At 39.1% G+C, this 25,184-nt stretch overlaps 1 protein-coding gene across 2 annotated transcripts in view; it reads right to left on the bottom strand.

Annotated features, from left to right (window-relative positions):
- Window positions 1–19,607, bottom strand: part of hip1 (huntingtin interacting protein 1) — a 59,728-nt gene extending 40,121 nt beyond the window's left edge. The window contains exon 1 of one of the 2 annotated variants that reach the window (XM_074641788.1): window positions 19,282–19,607. In XM_074641788.1, coding sequence (XP_074497889.1) covers window positions 19,282–19,398 — 117 coding nt within the window. In that variant the 5' untranslated portion in view covers window positions 19,399–19,607. Of the gene's footprint in view, window positions 1–8,190; window positions 8,688–19,281 lie in introns of those variants that run through there. The other variant, XM_074641789.1, reaches the window with a different exon arrangement.
- Between the last annotated feature and the right edge of the window lie 5,577 nt (window positions 19,608–25,184).

Raw genomic sequence — 25,184 nt, 5'->3', positions numbered from 1 at the left:
CCTTCGCTCATTGACTCACTTCCCCACCCCGACTCCTCTGACCGATTCGCAAGAGCGTGTGACTAATGCATGCCTTGGCAATTCGATTTCCACGTTAGTCCTGCAGATAAGTCATCGTATCATGGTCACCCCATGGTGGTAGCAGGGAAAAGACAGCGAGTTGTGTTCAATCATGAGAAAATGAAAACCTCACCAGGGCCAAATGAAAGGGAGTAGATGCGGAAACACTTGTTCTTCAAAGTGGATTCAAATTCTCTTGGTGGAGGAGGCGGAGGAGATATCCTTGTGTGACCCCGATGATTTAGTATGGGAGTGGGGTGATTAATCTGAGTTACAGTACAGTGATTATATGATCCCAGCCATTTAGGTCTAGAGGGAGGAGGACACAGAGCCGGGAGCGCCCATGATACACTGTGCTGTCTTTTCAGCTTCACACATTTATCAGATCATCTTTTCTGACTGGCTCTTCTTATCAAGAAAGATAAAAACCCTGCACACTTTATGTCAAATGCAAGTATTTAATCATAAAGTGAAGTCAAGGGTTAGGTACTGCAGTTTTTGCAATATTTTGATCCTTGATTTATCTTCAGTTTTTGTGAGAGCTGAAATGATCAGTCCACTAATTGATTAGACAGTTGACACAAAATTAAAGGGCAACTATTTTTGTATTAATCATTTCAGTCATTTTTCAAGCAAAAAATACCAAACACTCACTGGTTCCAGCGCCTCGAATGTGAGGATTTGCTGCTTTTCTCTGATTTAGATCATTGTAAATTCAATAGGTTTGAAATAAACAAGTTATGTGAAGGGATCGCCTTGGGCACTGGGAAATGGTGATGGGCATTTGTGTGTTTTCACCCACACGGCCCAAAAAGAGAAACCAAAACAAAGCTAGCTGGTTGCAGCTTTTATTTAGACCTTGGGAACTACACTGAACCGTATTTCCCCAGTGAACTTGTAAGAAAAAGCACAGGCATGCACAAATGTTGCACAAACACTGAGGAAAAAAGGACATAAAGCGCAGTACCTACAACCCTAAAACACATCAGTAAGCTCCATCTATAGCATTAGTCCAAATTTAAACCTACAGGATGTTTAATCAGTGCTCTATTTGATGCCATTACAAACCCCAACGTTCTCTTTTGTCAAGCACTTGCCCTGATGAAGACATGGAGATTAGGGATGTCACCAGAACCGATGCCAAAATTCTGAAAACGTGACGGTACTCGATATTAACAGCGCCTAAAATCCGAAAGGCAGCAAAGGAAGTAAACTCATTATCGACGCCCCCTATTTTTTCCCTGATAATGCTACATTGTGAACAACAAATCAGTGTTGAAATCGGCAGGACGAGAGTTAATCTGAGGTTGCATTGATTTACATTATGGTGTGTTCAATCAGTAAAAATGAGTATTGGGCAAAGTTAAACTTCAACATTATCATGACGTGTTCAAATGTAACTTTGTAAAAACTTGGGTTTTGGTGGGAAATCTGAATAAATCCAGTTGTTTGAAGGAGATGTTTTCACAGCACGGGTATACAGCGAGGGAGGAATGAAAACAGAAACATGCACGTCTGTCTGTGAATGCAGCAGCACTGTAACGCTGAGGTGCGTCGGTGGAGGCATGGTCATTGTGGCTGACGCACTGGGGGTGGAGGTAGTGGTGGTGCTGGTGGTGGGGAGGAGGGGTACAGGCGCTCAGTCAGGCTTCCTGTCTTGGCACACCCTACTCTGCCCATTTCCTGCCTTCTGCTGAAAAATGACCAACTCCCCCCCCCCCCCCCCTTCAGCGAGAGACCTTGGTCAGCCGACCCAGACGGTCAGTCAGGCCGAACACTTCATTCCTTCTACCCTCTCACATTTCCTGCCAGACTCTTCCAGGTGTCTTTCAAGGAAAACCACGGCCCATAACAACTTGGGTCTTATATTCACAGCCCTGGCTATCAGTTATGAATAAAATTGTACTTGTCAAAGTAATTGCTGAGATCTGGGAACACGGTGACATCACTTAAAACGGGGGGCAACAAATACGAGCAGTCAGATCTCCTCTAAGGTGGTTTGAGTCTGTAACCGTAACAGTATAAAATGATTTAAGAGGCGCTGGTTTATTTACACAATATCATTATATGTGTATTATTAACATGATATCACTATTTAATTTTTAAATATCACGGTTATCCTCAGTACCGGTATATCGCGACACCCCTACTGCAATTAATATGATCAAAACATAACTAACTGGGCTTTAATATCAGTATTTCTTGTGTACTTGGATGGTATCAGGCTAAAGGAAGGTGAGACTAGTTCAAAATACGTGCCCATTTCCTCGAAAAGCACACAACTCCCTTCATGGTTCGACATGCACGATCAAAAATAAGCACTTGAAACCGAAAGCCCCACCACCAGTGCGTTTCACACAAACACACATCCTCCCACGCTATGAAACAACACTTTTTACAAATGCATTCAAAGATCAGATAATACGTGGAAAAGGCGTTTTGGGCCCAAACATTTTTCCAAAAGTTACTCCACCCGATTCAAAAGGTCACTCCTCTGAACAGAGCGCTCTGTGTTGCTTGTTTAAAAGGACCGTTTAACGTGTTTCCTTCGACATGAACATCCGCTCTCATACAACAGTCACTCCACACCTCTTGAAAGGGAGCCTGGCTGGCACTGAGGAGAGGAAGGTAGTGGAATAGATGGTCTTTTTTAGAGCGGCGGCTATTTTTCCTGTGTACATGAATGCACGCAGGGAAAGACCCAGCTGTGAGGAGGAAATTTACAAACTCACAGTCTGCATTGCAATTAATAACTCGGCTCATAAGTGATGGTGAAACCGCTCATCTATGTTGCCTCAGCAGCATGTATTATCACAATCGTGAAGGCTGAAACGACTCCGAGACTGTAACTGGGAGCTTGTTTTCCACAGAATGCACACAGCATCTTCCGTTAATAACAAGGCATTTGGTGATGCAGATAAGCCCAGTGGGATGACGCCACCGTCTCTAAAGAGCCCATTAAAAAGCATGAAAACATAGAGCTTCAGGACATTAGCAATGTGTGACCTCAGAGCACCGGGCTTCTGTTCCTGAGGGCAGAGGTGGAGGGCAGCAGCTGGTTAAAGACACACACACACACACACGCTGCAGGCCGGCCTCCAGCATAATTAAACTCTCAGGCCCACACCCCCATGGCAGGTTTATGAGCCTCCCCTAACAGGACGGCTTTCTGCAGCCTCATGTGAAGGAAGCCTCGGCTCTAAAGCTCCACTTCCTGCAGCACCGGTGATGTCATGATGACACATTATAAAAGGAACATCTGTGCGGCTCAGCGAGGCTCCTCAGCCCACTTTGCTCCCCAACGTTGAACACACGTGAACATCACAGGGTTTGTCTATCTGTGTGTGAGTGTGTGTGTGTGTGTGTGTGTGTGTGTGTGTGTGTGTGTGTGTGTGTGTGTGTGTGTGTGTGTGGGCGGGTTTTCCTGAAGGACTCGATGACGGCTTATGTTGTGATCTGACACCAATTAGACCGTCCCACAACAGTAAAACTCCTCCAGCAAACAGACTGTTTGACTGGCAACTGCCAGCTCAATTTGTTAAATTTGTTCAAGAAATCTTTTGATGTGCATCGCTAGAGACTTTACCGAAGTAATGCGGAGGCAAAAATAGGTACGTCAATCAGGGAAGAGACAGTTCGCTCCTCTGTACATACATGTGCTTTGAAATTTAGGCACAGTTTATCAGTATCAAATCAATAACGTCTGTTTTATTGCCCTGTTTTTATAAGTGGATGATACATTTGTTGATTACAAATGAATCTAGGGCTGCCCCGTCTTAGACAATTAGTCGACTTATCGGTCATTTTGAACTAAGTCGACTAAGATTTCTTTCGCCGATTAGTTGTTTTTTATGCTTTTTTCATGAATGACTTAATTCCAATAAACTTATGAGCACATCTCTGGTAAACACAAGATTTAAAGTGGTGCTTCTGTGTGATTCTTTGTGGAGAAACTCAGTTTCACAAATCTGTCGATTAAATCAACAAATCGATTAGTCGACAAGTAAGGGATAATGTACATCTAGACGGTCATTGTTGTGAAATAAACCCCAACCGGACGACGTGAAGCAGAAGGGGTCTTGCGTCACCCTGAAGGTTTTTTTTTCTCACAACAATGACCCGCTAGCTGTACAGTATCCCACTTATTACATGGTTACTTACTGAAGAAATCAATAATCTGACACAAAAACGGACCACCAAAGTCCGACATCCGAACTGCGTCCATAGCAACGGTCTGTTATACATAGCAACGGTCTGCCATAAAGAAATAACAGACCGTAGAACGCCGTGATTAACCAATCAGAATCAAGTTTCAACAAAGCCGTGTAATAAAATCATATGATAAAGTGTTAGTCGACTAAGAATTTCTTTGGTCGAGGATAGCCCTAAATTAATCAGTGTGTATTCCTTTATTGAAGCGTAGCCCTAATAATGCATTTCTGTTTACTTGTTACATGTGGAGCTGCAGCTAACGATTATTTTCATAATCAATGAATTTGCCGATTATTTTCTTGATTGATTCATTGTTTGGTCAATGTAATGTCAGAAAATGTTCCCAGAGCCCAAGGTGACATCTTCAAATAGCTTGTTTTATCCAACAAAAAGTCCAAAATATAATGATATTCATGTTTCTATCGTAGAAGTCTGAGAAAACCGTCAAATATTCACATTTGACATGCTGGAATACATTTTTTTCTTGTGCATTTTTGTTTAAAACATGACTAAAATTATCAATTAACTATCAAAATTGTTACTAATTAATTTTCTGTCAATTAACTAATCATTTCAGCTCTAGTTATACAGCTCTAGTAACGCCGTTCGTCTCACTCAGAGGTCATCCTCACCATAATAACACTACTTTAGGAGCAACGGAAGTCAGACGGCAGCTGGCGGTACCACGGTTTTGCACTCTGCAGCTCATGTTACCGCTGTGCCAGAGAACTACGGTGATCTTCAGGTAACGTATAACGTGAAAATCTCTCTCTAGAGCCAGTGTTTGGTTTTTCCTTTCTGGGCTACTGTAGAAACATGGCGGACTCCGTGAAGCGGACCAACTCTCTATGTAGATATGAAAGGCTCATTCTAAGCTAACGAAAACACAACGAATCTTAGTTTCAGCTGATTATACACTAATGAAAACATAGTTAGGAATATTATATTCCATTTCTGCTAATAGATCCCCGAAATGTTACACACTGTTCCTTTAATGAGTTGAGTTGATATTTAACTCTCTGTGTGTTTACAAAACTCTTCTGTTGATTGACAGATTTTCCATTTTCTGATATTTACAAAAACTCAAAAATCAGTATCAGCATAAAAATGCAAGAAGGCATCTCCGTGACATGGCGGTCTAAAGGTGCATAACATGTAATCACAACATTCCTTATTAAATTTTTGTTGTTTGTCTCTTTCCTGGTGTTTCAGAGATTGCTCACACTTCGGAAACAGTGTTTTGTAAGAAACCAGGGCCGGTATTTTTTAGACATTTGCATGTGCAAGTGCAACAGGTACCGTACACCTACAGTAGGCCCTAACAGGTTAACTCCACTACCGGGGCTACTGTGGGGAAAAAAATATGCATCAGGACTCACTGCAATGACACTGAAAAAGACCGTTAAACTGTAAAAGTTTCAACATCACGCAACTCTGTACAAAACACGAATATCTTTGATGCAATCATGTTCCTCAAAACTCTGTGAATCACCAACTCATACGCAGACCTGCTGACAAGTCTTGCATCTATCTGGACTTTGTTTTCATACCATTGCGTCTCACTACATGCCAAACAGCCAAAACATAGCGGCAGAAAGGAGGCGGCGATTCAACCAAGGTGAACAACCTTGAGGAGTTCCTGCATAGTAACTGAACAGTTTCCCCCAAGCGGTTTGTCTCAAATAACCTGTTCAGTGCAACTGAATGGAGATCCACAGGAAGAGATTTTCCAGCACTACACCTACGCCATGTCTGCGCTATGTGCCCCGACTGACTTCATGTGGGCAGCTGGGATTTATTTCAGTGATTTTCCTGCTCCAGTTATCTAAAGAAACTGTCTGGATTCTGCACCTCTTCATACATTTGCTTTCTGTGAATGTGTACCATTTCTTTTATTGAGTATTTCCTTCAATACAAACTCCTTTTCGAGTCTCCCTCAGCTGAGGATCATTGGAAAGAGGACTCTGGGTGTGCTTTTATCACCCACCCTCCCCCACACCTACTATACAAGGGCTAAAAGTACACCCATCCGTCCATGTTGGCAGTGAAAGGCCGGTCTTGTTGCCTTGGCTTATGTGCACCTGCTTCAGTACACTCTGGACACTTTAGCCTCGATCATTCACAGCACTCTGAGCCAGAAAGGAAAATAAATGCACTCAAGATTTGAGTTTGTTTAGCTTTCACACACCGTTAAATATCGTTTTTTACTGTCCTATACCATCTCGCCTGACTTTAAATTCACACCAAGTGTCTCTATAATGTGTGTAACACGCTGATGGTTACACAAAGACACACTCTGTCTTCAAGGTTCGACATCAATACGGTCTGTAATTGACATTCATGGCACATTTAAGCTGTGCTTTGCTGAACTTTTTCTTCCACTAACCTGCAGCTGGAGACTGAGCCGTGTGAAAAGCAGAAACGCTCTGGGCAACAGAGGAGCACATCTCAGACATTTTCATGACTTAAGACCCCAAAATAGACTCAGTTAAAGCTGCAAACCTTCACGTGTTGATGTCCACAACATGGTGAATACGTTGCTGTTTTTATCAGTCTTGTTGAACAGTCTTTGTACAGTGAAACGTGTGATCTTTGTGTCTTATTCCTTTTATTTCGACATTAAGTGGATTTAGCTGTGGACCCCCTCCAAGGACCCTGTGCCCCAGATTGCTGCTCAAACCTTCACGTGTTAAAAGATATACAGTTTTGGTTGCTATTGTTTTATCAGCCTCGTTTAACAGTCTTCGAACAGTGTAAGTAAAGAGAAACCTGTGATCTTATTCTGATTATTTCCACAACATTTAAGCGGATTCAAGCATGTTCTTCTGTTTAGCTGGGTCCCTGTGGACCCCCTCCAAGTCCCTGTGCCTCAGATTGCTGCTCAAACCTTCATGCGTTAATGTCCACAAAATGTAAGATATACAGTTATGGTTGCTATCGTTTTATCCGCCTTGTTTAACAGTCTTTGAACGGTGTACGTAAAAAGAAACCTGTGATCTTATTCTGATTATTTCCACATTCAAGCATGTTCTTCCATTTAGCTAGGACCCCCTCGAAGGACCCTGTGCCTCAGATTGCTGCTCAGACTTTCATGCCTTCTTCTCCACAACATGTAAGATATACAGTTATGATTTCTATTGTTTTATCCGCCTTGTTTAACAGTCTTTGAACGGTGTACGTGAAGAGAAACCTGTGATCTTATTCTGATTATTTCCACAACATTTAAGATGTTTTTCCATTTAGCTAGGACCCCCTCGAAGGACCCTGTGCCTCAGATTGCTGCTCAAATCTTCATGCGTTAAAGCCCACAACAAGTAAGATATACAGTTTTGGTTGCTATTGTTTAACAGTCTTTGAACAGTGTAAGTAAAGAGAAACCTGTGATCTTATTCTGATTATTTCCACATTTAAGATGTTCTTCCATTTAGCTGGGACCCCCTCCAAGGACCCTGTTGTGCTTCAGATTGCTGCTCAGACTTTCATGCCTTCTTCTCCACAACATGTAAAATATACCGTTATGGTTGCTATTGTTTTATCCGCCTTGTTTAACAATCTTTGAACGGTGAAAGTAAAGAAAAAAACCTGTCTTATTCTGATTATTTCCACATTCAAGCATGTTCTTCCATTCAGCTGTGGAGACCTCCTTCAAGGACCCTGCTCCTACAGATTTCTGCTCAGATTTTCATGCCTTCTTCTCCTCCACAACAAAAATCCAAACTTCCCACGGCTGGCCACATTAAAAGTGTGTAATAATCATCATACAACAACAACAAGTCCCTGCTTGCATGCATGGAGCATAACTTGCATGTATAATCGTGCAAAAAGCCCCATGTGTCTCTGTGCGCAACAGGATCTCCATCTCCAAAAAACATGCCTCCTCGGTGTTATGTGTTGCTGTTTTGAAAGAAAACAACTTACTATCTTACTGAGATCCATGATGCTCCCTGTGTGTTAGTGGTGATCCTCGGAGCCTCTGCTGGATCCGGACGCTGCGTAATTAGTACCGGAGAAGCGATTGAGGCAACAAATGCATTTGGGAGGAGAAGAAGAAGAAGAAGGGGGGAGGTGGACTCAACATGTGTCCCGATTTGGTATTAAAATGCTCCCCTATCCCTCCTTCCTTTCTCCTTTTTCTCTGCGAGCCCTGCGTGCTCTCTGATCGGCGAGGACTTCCAGCATCCGACCGCCGAGTAGCGACGCTGTCCGCGGGGGAAACACGAGAGAACTACCGCTGATCTGATCAGACCTCCGGCCAGCTGCTTCTAGAGGATCAGACCACAATGTAGAGGCTGAGACAGGATACTAGGCTACCTTTATTTTGCAAAATAGCCCGCTCTCTCCTTGTGAGACAATAGTAGCATGGAGCCTGCAGAGAGAGGGATGGCTTAAACCCGGTGGTTCCCAAGCTGGGGTCCGGGGACCACGCGGGGGTCCTGAGAGAGGAGGAGGAGGAGGAGGAGGAGAAGATGGAGGAAGAGGAAGAGGAGGAGGTGACTTCCAGGAAATGAGAAAACAGCTGCATTTACACACTGTTACTCCTTTTATTATAGGAGGTTCACTAATTATTTTATCCTTTGATTGGTTCACCTGACCTGCAGCGGAACACACACAAAATACTACAAACTACTACAGATAGAATAAATTAAATAATAAAAAATAAGTTATTTTATGATGTAAACTTAAAGGGACTGTTTTGTAACTTTTTACACGTATAAATCTACCGGGTCGGTTTCCCATGCGCGCTCGCATATGTGCATATCGCTCGCTCGCATATGCGCATAACGCTTGCTCGCTTATGCGCGCTCGCATGTGGCCGGAGTCTCTGCTCCGCTGCCTGCTTGCCATCACTCACACACCGCACGCGTTCTCGCCGTCTCGCTCCACCTCTACACGTGCATGCGCGCACACTACACACTGCAGGAGACTTCGTAGCTCTGAGAATATCTAGTGAATGTACAGTGGACGTTTGTGCAGAAATAAATGCTGCAGCTCCTCCAGACCAACAGAGGTTTCCCATGTCTTGTGAAGTGACGGGGCTCCGCAGCGAGAAACGTTATTGTCTCCGACCGGGTGCCGGTGTCTCCCTCCCACCGCGGTCGGAGACGATAAAGTTTCAGCCTCGGAGGCTGAAGCAGGAAAAGCCAACACTAGGATCAGCATTGATTCATGGAGAGACCTTCGTCTGGTCAGCTAACATTACTGCCAAGCAGGTGAAATATAGAGTGATATTGTGGTTTTAGCTGACGTGTGTCGCCTCACTGTTTTGAGCGATGCTCGTTCATGTCTATGTAGAGCGAGCAAGCGCAAGCCCGACGCTGACTTTCGTTGACTTAACAGCCACAGGTGTCGCTGTTAACAAGCATTTCTGATTCTTACGAACAGTCCCTTTAACAATTAATCGAGATAATAATCAACAGATCAATAATCAATGAAAATAATCATTAGTTGCAGCCCTACATTCATTAAAGGGTCATTTGCAAGAAAAGGTGTGACACCCCTCCACTATCTCTCCTGCTCAGTGTGCCACAAACACAAACTATGACCACAACCACAAGTGGCTTTTGTTGTAAAGCATATTGATTTAAAAACATGACACCACTGCACATGCTCAAATGTTTGAGTAAGCACTCATCTGTTTTTTAAAGCGATGAGGCCTGCTTCAGATGTGAATTATTATCTTTAGGTCTTGTTTTTGTGTGCAATGATATTATGGGAAACACATGAAGCCTTGAAATGAGCAAGTTTCAAAAGTGAAAAGGGGAAGAAAAAAAAAAAGCTCAGTTTCCGCCAGGAGAGGAATTCTAGGTAACTGATGCCCCCATCTGGTTTCTCTGAGACTGTCAACCAACATCTTCTGTCTTCAATGCACAGATGTGAGCCTGGTGCATCAATAAGTACATGTTTTACTAGAGTTTTATAATAGGTATTTGTCACAGAAAACATTTTGACATGTAGGAAAATCACAGGTGTAAATAAAAAACATAATAGCTGAATACCATTTCGCTGCTTCAGTGTCAGGGTCCTGGTACTGTGCATACTGACTCACTAATGTCCCACTGTCATGGGACACTTTAAACCTTTGTTAATGTTATTATTAGAAAACTGTTAAATTTAAGTTTTAAATCTATCATACCACAAATGATTTCACATTCATAACTGTAATAAATAAATGCACTAACCACACTTGTTTATCATTATAGCTGAGTTAGGACTGGGCGATATGACCAAAAACTTCTATCGCGATACAGGTCTTTTCATATCTCGATAACGATATATATCACAATATACCATGTTTTCTACTAATTCAATAAATAAATAGTCTATATAAAAAAAACACATGGTAAAGCCCATTATGTATACTTCTATGTGAATTAAATACTTGATAAAGAAAAGTACTGAGTATTTTATTATTTAATTAATAACAGTTTCAAGTGAAATTATAGAGAAAAAATAAATATTTCCATATATACACCGTTTGTTAATCGCATTAAACTGAATGGTAATGTAAAATGTGTTGTAAAAACAAAACCGCAATCTTCAAATGATATTCCCTCAAAATATTTCACATCAGATTTTCTGAGAAATTTGTGTTAGTATGTGCTTGTTATTATCAATTTAGACAACGTGATTGTGTATCGCGATATCTAGACATGTGATTAGACTAGTCCTTAGCTGGGATCCTATCCTGGCATTTTTGTTTTCCAATTTCATTACAATCCTTACAAAAGAAGACACATATTTATTCTCGGATTTAGTTAAGTGGACGGTTATTAAAGTGGACCTGCAGCCACAGACAGAGAAGAGGCTGACACTTTCCCTCCCACCTCCTCAACCTCTTAGAGACATTGTTTTCCACGTGTAGGTGGAAAGTTTATAACCATCACCCACGTAATACTGTTCTTTTTCCTGCATGTGACAATTGCTGGACGCCTACACCTACAGTATATGCTGAAGATTGTCAGAGACATTTCCTAGATTTAGTGTGAGAAAGGACACAAGGTGTGATGTGCACCGGAACTTGAACAAATGCTCACATGAGCTCAGGATTGACTGGCATTGCCATAATATAAACTATGTTCTGTATATCTGTATTGATTAAAAAATGCTAAAAAACACATTTCAATATAATGCAGTCTAGTTCAACACCACCACAATTACAACCTCAGTAATAAATTGTAGTTACATTAACACCTCACAGAATGCTTTAACAAAAACTGACCATTATAAGCTTCGTAAAGATAGAATATGTGGCAGAGCTGCTGTACTGGATTGCATTAGATTGTATGGTGTACCTATACCGATATGGGCCCAAAAACTGGACAAGCTCTGGCTCCGGTACATTTATGTTGGTGTGATTTCTCTCAGGCGTATGGTTTCACTCAGACGAAGTCTCTCTGGTAACTTAAAATAACTTAAAATCCAGATGTCTGATGACTAAAATCCTTCATTCTTTAAAAGATTCAGATAAAAACAACCAAAATCTAAAAGGTATAACGTAAAAAAGTACCTTAAAACTGGATAAAAGTCAATTTAAGACTGTGTTTCTGGCAGGCAGTCACAGCATCGACGCATGCGCATAATTTATTCTATTTTTATGTACTTAATATTTTCTTTTATATTGTTTATCTTTTAATTATATCACTCTCTGTTTAATTGCTATTTTATGTACTTTGTATCTTTTAATCATATTGTATATAAGGATGTTACTTTTGTTTTTATTTATGTAAAGCACATTGAATTTCTCCTGTGTATTAAATTTGCTATAGAAATACACTTGCTATTGCTATTTCTAATAAAGATGGCAGAGAGTGGATGTTTCAATCAATCAATCAGTTACAACTAAACTGATGTATACTGTATTTGTGAGAATTGACATGTTACAGCAGCATTTCAAGGGGGTTTAATTGTTAATATGAATTATCCAATCAGACCTTTAAGTCAAGGATTATAGGGCTTTAAAGATCAAACATTTTTATTATTATTATTTATTCCTAATTGGTTTATTAAAGCATAATAATGGTACTTTTTGTCATGTAGATCTCACCAGAAACAACATTTTTTATTTATTTTTTTTAAATCCAGGCCACTGTTTTAAAAAGGCTTCTCTCTACAATCACAGGACATCAGCTGATCGAGCGAGACCAGGCCAGCCACCATAATCAATATGCTACTCATTACTATACCATCGGGGCTGCACATTATACCTCCAGGCCGCTCAACATAAACGGTCTGTCTCCAGACAATGCCGGCTCTTTTCCCACCAAGTCTCTTCACTTCCTGGTACGGCGTGGGCCCTTCTGTTGTGAGGGCGGCCTCACAGAGCATTTCTCACATACAGCAGTCCCACTCTGGCTCTGCCTGGTTTCTCACTCAGCCACACAAACTCCCTTCCCCTTTTTATTTATTAAAGCTCTCACTTTAAATTATGTGCCATCTCATCATCACCATATTTCCATTCCAATTAGCCAATTAATATCTTCCTTCCTTAAATATTACAGATTTAAAGGGTGAAGGACATGGAGTGAAAATTATGGTTTTATCTGACTCACTCTTGTGGATGAAGTTACAACTAACTTGCCCATTTAGTGCTGATGGCAACTTATCAAACATCACGAAAGTTCTTCATGTAACAGTGACATCACATACTCTAAATGTCTTTTTATGTGAGATGGTTTTCTTATGCTTTATTTAAAAGCAACAGAGACATTTTAGTCTTCAAGTCCTGCTAAAAATTAAAGTGTGTCAATACCTAACATATCTATTATAAAACAAAAAGATGTCCGACTCTTAATGTTAAAAATATGCCACAATATACCACTTATACTGTTAAAACGTGAAACATAATACAAAATAAATAGCACATTGATAAGTTTGTATGTCGTAAGAACATGAAAATATCTCGTTAGAACATGAAAAACATATTGTTATAACAATAAACTTTTCATGTTATAATGATACTGAGTGATACTGATCCGTTTTGTTTTTTTCTGGTATGGCAGTAATACGCTGCCGTATCAGCTGACACCCCGAATATCATAACTTTTTGTATTAGGTAGAACTTCAAAAAGGTAGTTGCAGTAGTAAAAGTGATGATTTGAACCAAAAATACTCATAGCACCATACTATTTAGTATGCCGTAAAAAGATTTAGTATGTCCCGATACATAGTATGTCAAACGCAGTATGCCTAAAATACCAGGATGTCCTAATACATCCGGATGCAATTCACAGTATGCAAGCCAACATGCTTCTCTGGATATTCTGACCCACAATCCTCTGCACAGCGGAAGATACGTCACATCGACTGAGCCGCTGAGAGAGCGCAGACAGCTGAAAACTTGACAGATATCACACATATCGGATATATGAGCAAGAGGGTCAAAGTTCAAGGTGTAATGTTATGATGAAGTAGTATATCCCAATTGTATGAATAAACAGTAGGACACAGTTCAACGCATTGAACGTCAGTTTGATTACTTTATTTTATGTAATTATATAGTGTTTTGCCACAACTAACAGGAAATATCCATATATTTATTTCAGCCCTATCATCCAGCCTTCGTCAGTGCATAGAGCATATACTGCCACATGGCTGAGGACTGTATTGTATTTGGATTATTATTCAAAATGAGGCCACTCATGTTGAAGCAGGCTAATTTGCATACCACGCGTTTACACCGATGATGTAGGTTTCAGTCTGACTTTTGACCTTCGCTGCATGTGAAACAAAAAGCAACACTCCATCTCTGTCTCTCTTCCTTTCCGCCTTACTGTGCTGCAAAACACAGACGAGAACTCCAAAACAATCTGTAAATCAAAGCCATTGTTAATGCCACCAGGAACTCATCGGTGCACTTTGTTCCACTTACTGACCTGTCACTCACGTCCAGCCCTATTATTCTACAGCCAGTCAGTGCAATGAGGCCACAAACCACCGCCTGCTGTTTCTGCTGCCTCAGTGCTTTTAATGGTCTCGCTTTCATGCTTGCATGCTTGTCTGTGTGTGTACTGCATGTATGCGGATATCCCTCCATAACTTCCCTGCATTTTGAATTGCAGGATGTAAAAGAAGCAAAGGAAGACTCAAGACAATGAGCGATGGAGGGGAGAACAACAAGGCAGAGAGAAAGACAAAAGACGGTGGAGTGAGAGAGGCAGAGAGATGGGGTGATTAAAAAATTCTTGTCTACGTCCGCCCTGCTGAGTCCTGCTTGTGCCCGAGGGCCAGGGCCCTGCCTGCTCCTCCCATGAATTCCACAGCTGCCAGGGCACCAAACAGCACTAAAAGGGGGTGCAGGACAGGGGGACGAGGGGTGTCCATTAATGCAGGTCAACACATACTGTATACCAGGGATTCCTAACTAGGGGTGCACCAGGGGTTACTTCTCCAGTTGCTAGGACGTATGTTGGGAGATTATGGAGTAAACAACTCATTTTATAAAAACAGAAATTAATACTTGATTTCACAAAAATATATTCACATTGAGCACACATTGGGTCAACTGTAACACCAAACACTGTGTGTTGCAATTGAGAGTATATAAACTCTAGTGAGCAGGCGAGCAGAGCAGTTGAAATAGTTGGCTAAAAGTAATGGATATATGGTTGAAATGGTTAAAAGTAATGGATAAACAGTTGAAATAGTTAGCTAAAAGTAATAAATTAACAGTTGAAATAGCTACCTAAATTATTGATAGCTAAATGAATGAAAACGTAAGCTAAAAGTAATGGAAAAGTGGTTGAAATGGTTAACGTTAGCTAAAAGTAGGCTAATGTATAAATGGATGAAATAGTTAAAAGTAATGGATAAATGGATGAAGTAGTTAGCTAAACTAGCTAAGCTAAGCTAAGCTAAAAGCAGTTTAATGGATTAACAGTTGAATTAGTAAGCTAAAAGTAATAAATTAATAGTTGAAATAGCTGGCTAAAAGTAATGGATAAGTGGTTGAAAGAGTTAACATTAACTCAAAGTAGGCTAATGTATAGATGGTTGAAAAAGTTTGCTAAAAGTAATGGATTAACAGTAAAATAGTTAACGCTGTAGTTAAAAGTAGGCTACTCCAAGTGGTAGTAGAACGAATGCAAACTCCACCAAACGGACCATAATATTGACGGTTAAAAGGGATGAAAGGTTGCTAAACAGAAACACTGCTGTACAGTCACACCGACTGCCAAACACGCTGTGTACACCACAATGTACTAATGTACTAAAATACAGATACAAACAGGAGTGACCTCCATGTGGACAAGTAAAGGAGAAGGAGGAGACTGGCAGCCAGTCTAATTTTAAGGCCTTAATTATGTAACATCCAATGTGGTGTCACTCAGGGGCTCACGCTGCATGTCCCAGCTGAGGAACTGGTGCCCCAGAAGTTTTCCACAAGCTCTAATTATGGTCCATATGGGTCCAGAGATTACTACCTTCACCAACTTTCAAATGAAAAACCTCTCCTGGCCTCTGACGGCTTGGAGACGGTTTTGCGATCTAGGAGCAAGTGGGCATTTCTGACATTTTGGAGCCTGAAGATAAACATTGTACTAACTTGTTATTTACTTGTACTGCTATTGAGAACACAATAGAACACCAAAACATCCAATGACGTTCGTTCGTGACACCAAAGATTAAATCCCCCACTAAACTCTAAATTAAAGAGTCAGCTGCTATTATGAGGCGAAACATGTCATTAAGAGCAAGCCCTGTGAGCTATCTGGCTGCCCAGTTTCGTTCTTTTTATAACCCAGTGTGGACACTATGACACAGGGGATTTTGAACACACCCTGGCTGTTTACCCAAAACAACAGAGAGATAGGCGAGCACTTTTACACAACTATGGCTTTAAAGTAGGCGACCCTGCTGTCTGCACTGCACATATTCATGTAACTGTAGAATATTGAATTCAGGTTGCATGTTGAAGGACATACTGTATGATCTACTGTTCACCCTTTGTACTGCTGACAGTCGTATTTCAACTCATTATAAAAGTTATTCTGCTCACACATGAATTGATTAGGACTGGGACGGTACACTTATCTCCTGATTCGATACTATCCCGATACTTGGGGGTTCCGATTCGATATGTATTGCGATTTTTGGGTCTTGAGATTCTACAAGTATTGCGATTCGATATTATGATTTATTGTGTTTTTGTTAACTTTTTTAACACTAGACCATGGGAAAAAGTTGAATCATACATGTCTACATACTTGTATTTTGGAAAATAACTAAATTAATACAGTAAAAATGTTTGATTTTCAGCAAGTATGTAGTCTGAGATGTCCTGAAGTTGAATATTTCAGTCATTGTTGGGCATTATTTATTATTTATTTATTATTAACCCAAAGATCAAAGAATAAAGACATTTCCCTCACAAATTAGTAGCATTTTCTGTTTAATTTATAAGGAACATGTAATCCTTACACTTCTGCTGAATATAATCCAATCAGTCTTATTCCCATATATGTATTTTGTATAAACAGTTCCCTTCGTTAACACCTTCCGCTAATTTTGTCAGCTCCGTTCACTTTAAACATCCATGGTCAGCTTCATCGGGGCCGTTTGAATACATTTAACATAAATGTCAGTATAAGATGCTCTACAGTTGTAGCGTCGGCTGATTTGACCACGGAGATGAGAGTGGCGACTGGCTTGACCGCACGTTACCGCAATACGATAACGTTTCCTGTTCATAACAGAGTTAGCATGCAGCTTTAGCCGTGATGTCTAGCTCTGCTTTTCCTGGTAATGTGTGAAACCCAAAGTATTTCCATACTTTACTGTATGTGAAGTGTTTACCACTTTGGATTTAACATGTGAGGATGCAGGTCGTATCGACGCAGACCCTCCGCCGTTTTCTGCTCGCTACGGCCGGCCAGCTACTGTTTGTTTTGAGTGACGGATACAGAACAGATATGACGTCACATTACTCTGACTACAACAATAAAAGCGGTAACTCCCTTCTACCACCGCAAGTGATTTTTTTTTCCCATCCCTAGTACCGATAGCAACAAACTTCAACAACTCAAAAAGTTGCTTGTCTCACTCTTCTGTCACAATAACATGGAAGAACTTCATATTTAACATGGGCTTATCTATACAAACTTTATGCTTTCACTGTACTTTATGGCTAAAAAGAGACTACAGACAGGCAGACAGACAGATGTGCAGACAGACAGGAGGTGAAAGCCAGCCACCCAGCAGATTTAGGCAGCTTTAGAGCACAACAGATCAGATGAGATTATCTCTCGCTGATCCCCTGTAAAGTAGACAGCAGATTCATTGATTCCTGCACCGCCTGCCACGGCTCCGGATCCCCCAGTCAAAAATCAACCACACGAGAAAATAAAGGAAACAAAAACAGCAAAACTATAGGGGTAATCATACCAGGGACTCAATATCCTATCACAGCATTGCAGAAGGGATACCATTGGTATCACGAACAAAACAGCTAAATGTTTCATGTTGGAACATGTTAAATAGCCTAAAAATGCTGGCAGCGAGCTGATCATTCAGACACATTTGTTTTTACTATAAGTTATCAGAACTCGGAAGAAACCTTGAGCGTATATGTTGTGATCCTGGAGACCATTTTGCCTTGACACACTTCCAGAGGGTGTGATCTCAGGAGCCTGACAGTGTGACCTAGTGACCAGACTTGGCTCAGGACACATGAAGCCACGCATGTGTCTCTCCCAGCCTCTAATCCATGCTGCCACTGCCCCGGATGGGAGAGGCGTATAAGTGGGAGACTTGTAGGCAAACTGTACGCGACCATCCAGGCGCAGAATTGCCAAATACCATACTGTCCAACTTAGCAGCCGCTGTAAACGGGAGAAGCACGTTGCAGCAACTACCACGGCAGTTTGCGCTGCCTGGATTTGACCTACTTTCTGCCCCCTTTTCCCTCCCCTGTGTCTGGTCTGGGATGAGGGGAGGGGAGACCACCAGGCAGGAAGCAGCAGGCTCGCAGCAGCCTACATTACATATGCTCACTGGGAAGAGCACTTCACGCAAAGTCAGAAGCTACATTCATTATTCATCAAAAGCCATAACAGAAAACTAAAAATAACAAAGAAAAATCTCCAATTTTAGATCTCATGATACCATCATCATCACCATCTGATCCTGCCTTGAGGCCTATACAGAAGGCACTGACAGCTTGTCATATATGAGAAACACAGCTCCACACAAACTTGCCTCCTCTTGTCTGGTTTATTCTGCAGCAGCAGATAGGCACGGTTATCTGAAATTCAAAAGGCCATTGACCTACATTTCAACAGCTCTTTTGTTGTACAGTGGACTCATTGGTATATCTCTGCTGATCACAGACAGACATCAGGGAGAGCAACACTGGGATAACCCATAATCTGGTCATTATAAATGAAAACTGGAGGGATTCCCTAAATATGTAAAAAAAAATATATACAAATATAAAAATATAATATAATAATAATAATAATATAAATATATATATATATTTGTTTTTTAAATATGTATATATATATTTAATATATATATATATACATATTTTTTATATATATATATATATTTATATTATATTATTATTATTATGTTTTGATATATATATTTTTTTACATATTTAGGGAATCCCTAAAACATAAATATATATATATATATATATAAAAATATAATATAATGATAATAATAATATAATATAAATATAAATATATATATATTATATATATATATTAAATATATTTTAATATTTATATATATATATATATATATATTATTATTATTATTATTATTATATTACATATATATATATATATATTTTTAACATATTTAGGGAATCCCTAAAACATAAAAAAATATATATATATTCTTTTTTTTTTTTTTATGGATCCTGAGCTCCTATAAGAGAAAATCCCACAATGCATAGTTTGATTTATGAGTCAACATGACTGTTATCCTCCTCCACCTTATAGAGCAGGCAGCACCTTTATCCCACGCTTTACAGATATAACAACAGTACATGAATCTGCTCCATACCTGGCCTCTCTCAAAGTTCTCCTTCTCCATCTCCAGGCTGTTGGCCCCTCCGGTCCGTCGGATCACTTTGGGGATAGCGTTGGGTACTTGCTGCATGGAGCTCTTTACTCGGTCCATTGTCGTCTTGTTTTTTCCACAGCAGCAGCGCGAACAAAAACAACAACTTTCAGCCGATTAAAAGGCGAGACTGTAAAAAAAATATATATAAAATACTGCACTAACTATGCTGGGCAGCGGTCCATGCTGAGCTGGACTCGTCGTCGCCCTGTTGGATCATTTGGCCTCTCTGTGTCCACCACCCCTCAGTCAATGACAGGAGCAGTCTGCACGGCACCAGGGTAAAGCCAGCTGAAGCATAGAAGAAGAGGACACTTCTGCTTTTCAAAATAAAGTCCCTATTAGGTTAGGTGCTGCAAATCTGTAAAAAGCAATGGAAATGTACAAAAGTGTAGTGAAAATCAGTCAAAATATGTCCAATGCTTACAAATAAAAACTGACAATAACCTGATATTTTCAGGTGGAATTTCATTCATTCATTCATTCTCACTGTGCAATATAATTTTCCACTTGTGCAATTTTGTTAAGTCTGTTTATTGTCAGTACTGTATGTACTGCTCCTATTTTTATACTTCCTTCTATACTTCCTAGCTGATGCATCTTGTTTTTTGCACTATCCCCTTTGCTGCTGTGCAATGCAAATTTCCCCACTGCGGGACTAATAAAGGAATATCTTATCTTATCTTATCTTATAAAACCTTATGAACCATATTTCCAGTGTCGTAAACACTTGTTACTAATTAAAAAAAAAAAGTCCCTATTAGGGTAGGTGCTGCAGGTCTGTAAAAAGCTGTAGTGAGTGGAAATCAGTCAAAATATGTCCAATGTTTACAAAACAAAACTGACAATAACCTGATATTTTCTGTAGGAATTTCATTCATTCATTCATTCTCACTGTGCAATATCATTTTCCACTTGTGCAATTCTGTTAAGAGTCTGTTTATTGTCAATACTGTATGTACTGCTCCTATTTTTATACTTCCTTCTATTTAAATGGTTCATATTTTGTTACACTTTGTTTAGCTCTTTTTTACTGTGTTAGCTGATGCTTCTTGTGTTTTTTTGCACTATCCTCTTTGCTGCTGTACTCTGCAAATTTCCCCACTGTGGGACTAATAAAGGAATATCTTATCTTATCTTATCTTATCTTATAAAACATTATGAATCATATTTCTAGTGTCGTAATTACTTGTTACTAATGAACTTATAATAATAATTAATATTTTCCATTTATTTTCTTTTTCACATTATTTTTAAAAGAGCAATATGATGATTTTTTTTCTAAAAGATTACAGGAAATCTATTTTATATATAATATTTTTTTAAAGCAGCAGTAGGTAGCAAATATGATTTAAAAAAGTTATTTTTATAAAACTATATCCTGACAGTACAGTGCATGAGACAGGTAATCTGAAAAAAAAAAAATCATGTGCCTCTGTGTCCTCTGCCGGTGTCCTTCGCCGGTGTCCTCTTGTGCTCCTAATCTGCAAGATTTCACAAACCGGAGGAAAACAACCAATCAAAGCCAAGCTGGAGCCTGCCGTCTATAAGCCGGCTGTCAATCACTCGCAAACTCCGATCAAATGGTCAGTCAAATTAGGCAGCGCTGATCAAATATGAATCAATATTCTGTTTCTGTAATGCCTTTTTGTCACTCCACATGTTTTCAGAAATATCTTGTAGTGTACTATTTAGCTGTAAAATTAGAAAGTTTGTGACCCGGCAGCCATGTTGAGATAAATTGAGGAATCACCAAGCACCGCCCACCAGCCGGAGCACAGCCAATCAAAACGCTCAATAGGAACGCTCTCTTTCTGAAATTACCTGTGATTGGCCAAAGTCTTTATTTTTTAAAGTCTGAAAACAGAGCCATGAGGAGGTGCAGAAGTCTAGTTTTCTCTCAGAACACTTGAATTACAATATGCTGAAAGGTTATTATGGACTTTTTGCACAACAATGCCAAAAAAATATTCTGCCTACTGCAGGTTTAATGAGGACCTCCACAGAAACAGGAAGTGATATGTGCAACAAATTGCAGTACATTTACAGATCTTAATGTCTGTCTTTATAGCACTCAATGCTGCAACATGCTGCACAAAACACACCACCTCTATGGGAAGAAGCCTTTACGCACAGAAACTCGTGCAAGCTTCTCTCTGTAGGTATGAGGAGGACACAGTTCAGTTGTATGCAGATGAGCGTCTCTGTTATTTGGATATTTTCTCTGGCAACTGTCACTGACTCCTCCCAGTGCTGTCAGCCACTGGCTGGAGCTGCAGCAGGGCTCGCCCACTCCATCAATAACGGGTTGTGATTTGTATTTTCTGGCATTGTCCAAAAAATACTCCTGCAGTCTTATCATACAGATAACAAATTTATATTTTGATAATGATCATTATATCAGTAATTAATTTATATTTCTGTATGACACAGATTAAAGGTAATAATTATAGTTAAAATAATTATAAATAATAATAATTATAGTTAGACAAATTTAGGAAAATTGAATTAGAGTATATTTATGGCTCAATAAGGAAGCTGGTTAATAATTAATAATTGACTTATGGAGGTGGGATTAAATAAGTTTATATTTCTTCTCACTCCTTTTCGAATATGTAAATCAAGGCATTATGTGTTTGACAATTTAGTTTTCTTATGCTTGTCATTGTATGTAAATACTATTTGTTTCTGACTGTCCCCTTGTTGGTATGATCATTCTTTTTCTTTTTTTTTTCTTTAATTTTTTTGTATTCTACATGTTCGAAATACATTTTGAAATGAAATGAAATGAAATATGACATATAAGTCTTTACAAAAATATGGCTGGGTTGGGGGAATTCAGGCAACTTCAGGCACAATAATATTCAGTCTCCCATGATTCACATGATGCTTGAAAAACTACTTTAAGACTGTTGATATATATTATGCTGCAGAATTAAATAAAGTAAAAAAAAAAATTTAAGAAAAAAAGCACAATAGATGTAGAGATTGCATTTATCATAGTTGTCATAGGATACAATTTAATGGGAAATATCAAAATCATTGGCCTTTTGCTCTGACAATCTCATAGTAATATAATGTTGAAAAGGTTTGAATCTATTTAATTTAATATTATTTAATCAGGAGCTTCAATATGAGGAACACGATGCCACACAGCCACAAGCAAACCCTTTAGAAGTTTGATCAAATTGTAATGTCTAAAGTGCAATATCACATTTTGCCAATAAGCACCAAAATTCCTGTCAACACAGTACTTCATGCCACATGCTCTGCAGGAAATTAAGAAATAAGTTCCCTTATGGTGTCCTGATTAGTGCCGGCACAACTTGTCCAACTAACAATAGACTGGCACTGAACATTGTCAGTGAAGCGTGCCACTATCAGCACTGTCTGAGCAGCGATACTGTGCAGTCTGTTACCAAGTATTGATTGCTAATTGGGAAAGCTTTTCTGCTATGCCTTTATTCCCTTTATGTCACCACACAATATCTTTACAAGGGCTTTTAAATGTAGATATACTACTCTAAACCACACAGTCCACTCAGATCAGTAGCTGGTTAAAGAGAGCTGACCCTGCTCTTGTATTCCCTGGAGGATATAAGCAAGCAGTGGGTGATTTCCTGTCAGTGATCATACCTACAATAATTAATTAATCAAAATTGCAACAGACTCAACCTTTGCTCTCAGTCTCAGGCCGAGGAGGAGCCTGTTTCTCTGCACAGTTCAATGATGCCCTCTGCTGGTCAAAGATGGGAACCACAAGTCAAATCCAGTGTACATTTAACTAAGCTTTTTCCTTCATAAACACAAAGACAAGTCCAGTTTTTCACATTCACAAAAGTACAAAAAATAGATATAATAGCAAAGAAAAGCAGGAGGACCAGCTAGAAGTTTTTTTTATTTCCAATGCACAAAAATTTAAATCCCAATCAAACAGATAAGTAAAATAAACGGTGAATGAAGTACTCAGAACCGTAAGTAAAAGTGCCAATACCACAATTTAAAAATACTCCATTATAAGTAAATACCCTGCATTTAAAATCCCACTTAAGTAAAACTAACAAAGTATTATCATCTAAATGTAGTTAAAGTCTCAAAAGTAAAAGTACTTGAAAACTGGCCCCTTATGACAGACATATTATCATATATCATATTATTAGATTTTTAATACTGATGCATTAATGCGTGCGAATCTCTAAACTGTTGAGGTGGAGCAAGTTTTAAATACTTTATATACCGTTAGGTAGTAGGACTGAGAAATATATATCAATATTATATCGATGTCTTTGATATGGAACTAAATATCGTCTTAGATTTTGGAAATCGTAATATGGCACAAGTGTTTTTCTTTTCCTGGTTTTAATGGCTGCATTACAGTAAAGTAATGTAATTATCTGAACTTACCAGACTGTTCTATCTGTTCTATTATTTACCTTTACTTACTTAGTCATTATATCCACATTACTGATGATTATTTATCCAAAATCTCATTGTGTAAATATTTTATGAAAGCACCAATAGTCAAGCCTACAATATTGTTGCAATATTGATATCAAGGTATTTGGTCAAAAATATTGTGATATTTGATTTTCTCCATATCCACCAGCATTAATAGGTAGTTTACAGCAGTGGATCCCAACCTGGGCAACCGGGTTGACCCGTGGGTCGCCCCCTCTAGAGAGTCGCAAGATAAAGCTGAGTGGTTGTGAGATAATTAATGGGGAAGGAAAGAACAAAAAATAAATCTAAGTTCTGCAACTCAAATGTAATCATCATATTTTGGAATATTATCTAATATTTGCTTTTTCTGAAATGTTTGAGTGTTGCTCTTTGGGCCTCCAACAATTATCTTATAATGAAACCATCTGAGAGGTCTGGAGGGGAAATAATTCTTCAGTGGAACTGCTACGGGACAAGGGGCCCCAACCTGCTTTTTTTTGTACGGGGCCACAAGCCAAAAAGGTTGACTACCACTGGTTTCCTCTTTAACAATGCACAATAAGCATGTAGAATCTTAATCTGGAATATAACTAGAAACTACACCTGTCACATAAATGTAGTTGAGTAAAAACAGTATAAATAAAAATATGAGATAAGAAAAGAGAGACTTTATTGTCATCCATCTATATACAGTGCAGCAAATTAGAGGAATGAAACTGTAGCTGGTCCCTGGTGCAAAAACAAAAGAATGAACATAAGGTGTAGAGCTGCAACGATTAATCGATTAGTTGTCCGCTATTAAATTAATCACCAACTATTTTGATAATTGATTTATCGGTTTCAGTAATTGTTTTCATGAAAAAAAGTAAAAATTCTCTGATTTCAGCTTCTTAAATGTGAATATTTTCTGGTTTCTTTACTCTTTTTTTCATCAACATTTTTCACCATTTTCTGACATTTTATAGACCAAACAATTAATCGATTAATCAAGAAAATTATTGACAGATTAATCGACAAAGAAAATAATCGTTAGTTGCAGCCCTAATAAAGTGCAAACAAGATACAAAAGCAGGTACAGAACAAGATACAAGACAATGTACAGACACATATAACAAACATGTATGGCAATGATAGAAAAATATAAATACAACTAGTGTAAATATAAATGGAGAAATACAGATATGGAAATAAATGTAAAGTGCAATAAACACGTGAGTTTTTGTGGCCCTGAGTATATTTATGTAGAAAGGTGCAAGTAGTCAGTTATGGTCCAGTATTGCTGAATTGTTGTAGAGGAGAAGTATAAAGCAGCATAAAAAGGAAATACTCAAGTAAAGTAGAAGTAATTAGAATAGAATAGAATAGAAAGCTTTATTGTCATTGTATTAAATACAACGAGTTTCACA

This window comes from Sebastes fasciatus, chromosome 7, assembly GCF_043250625.1.
Source record: "Sebastes fasciatus isolate fSebFas1 chromosome 7, fSebFas1.pri, whole genome shotgun sequence".
Lineage (NCBI taxonomy): Eukaryota > Metazoa > Chordata > Actinopteri > Perciformes > Sebastidae > Sebastes > Sebastes fasciatus.
The sequence above is the reverse complement of the archived record's forward strand: the minus strand, read 5'-3'. Positions and strand labels throughout refer to the sequence as shown.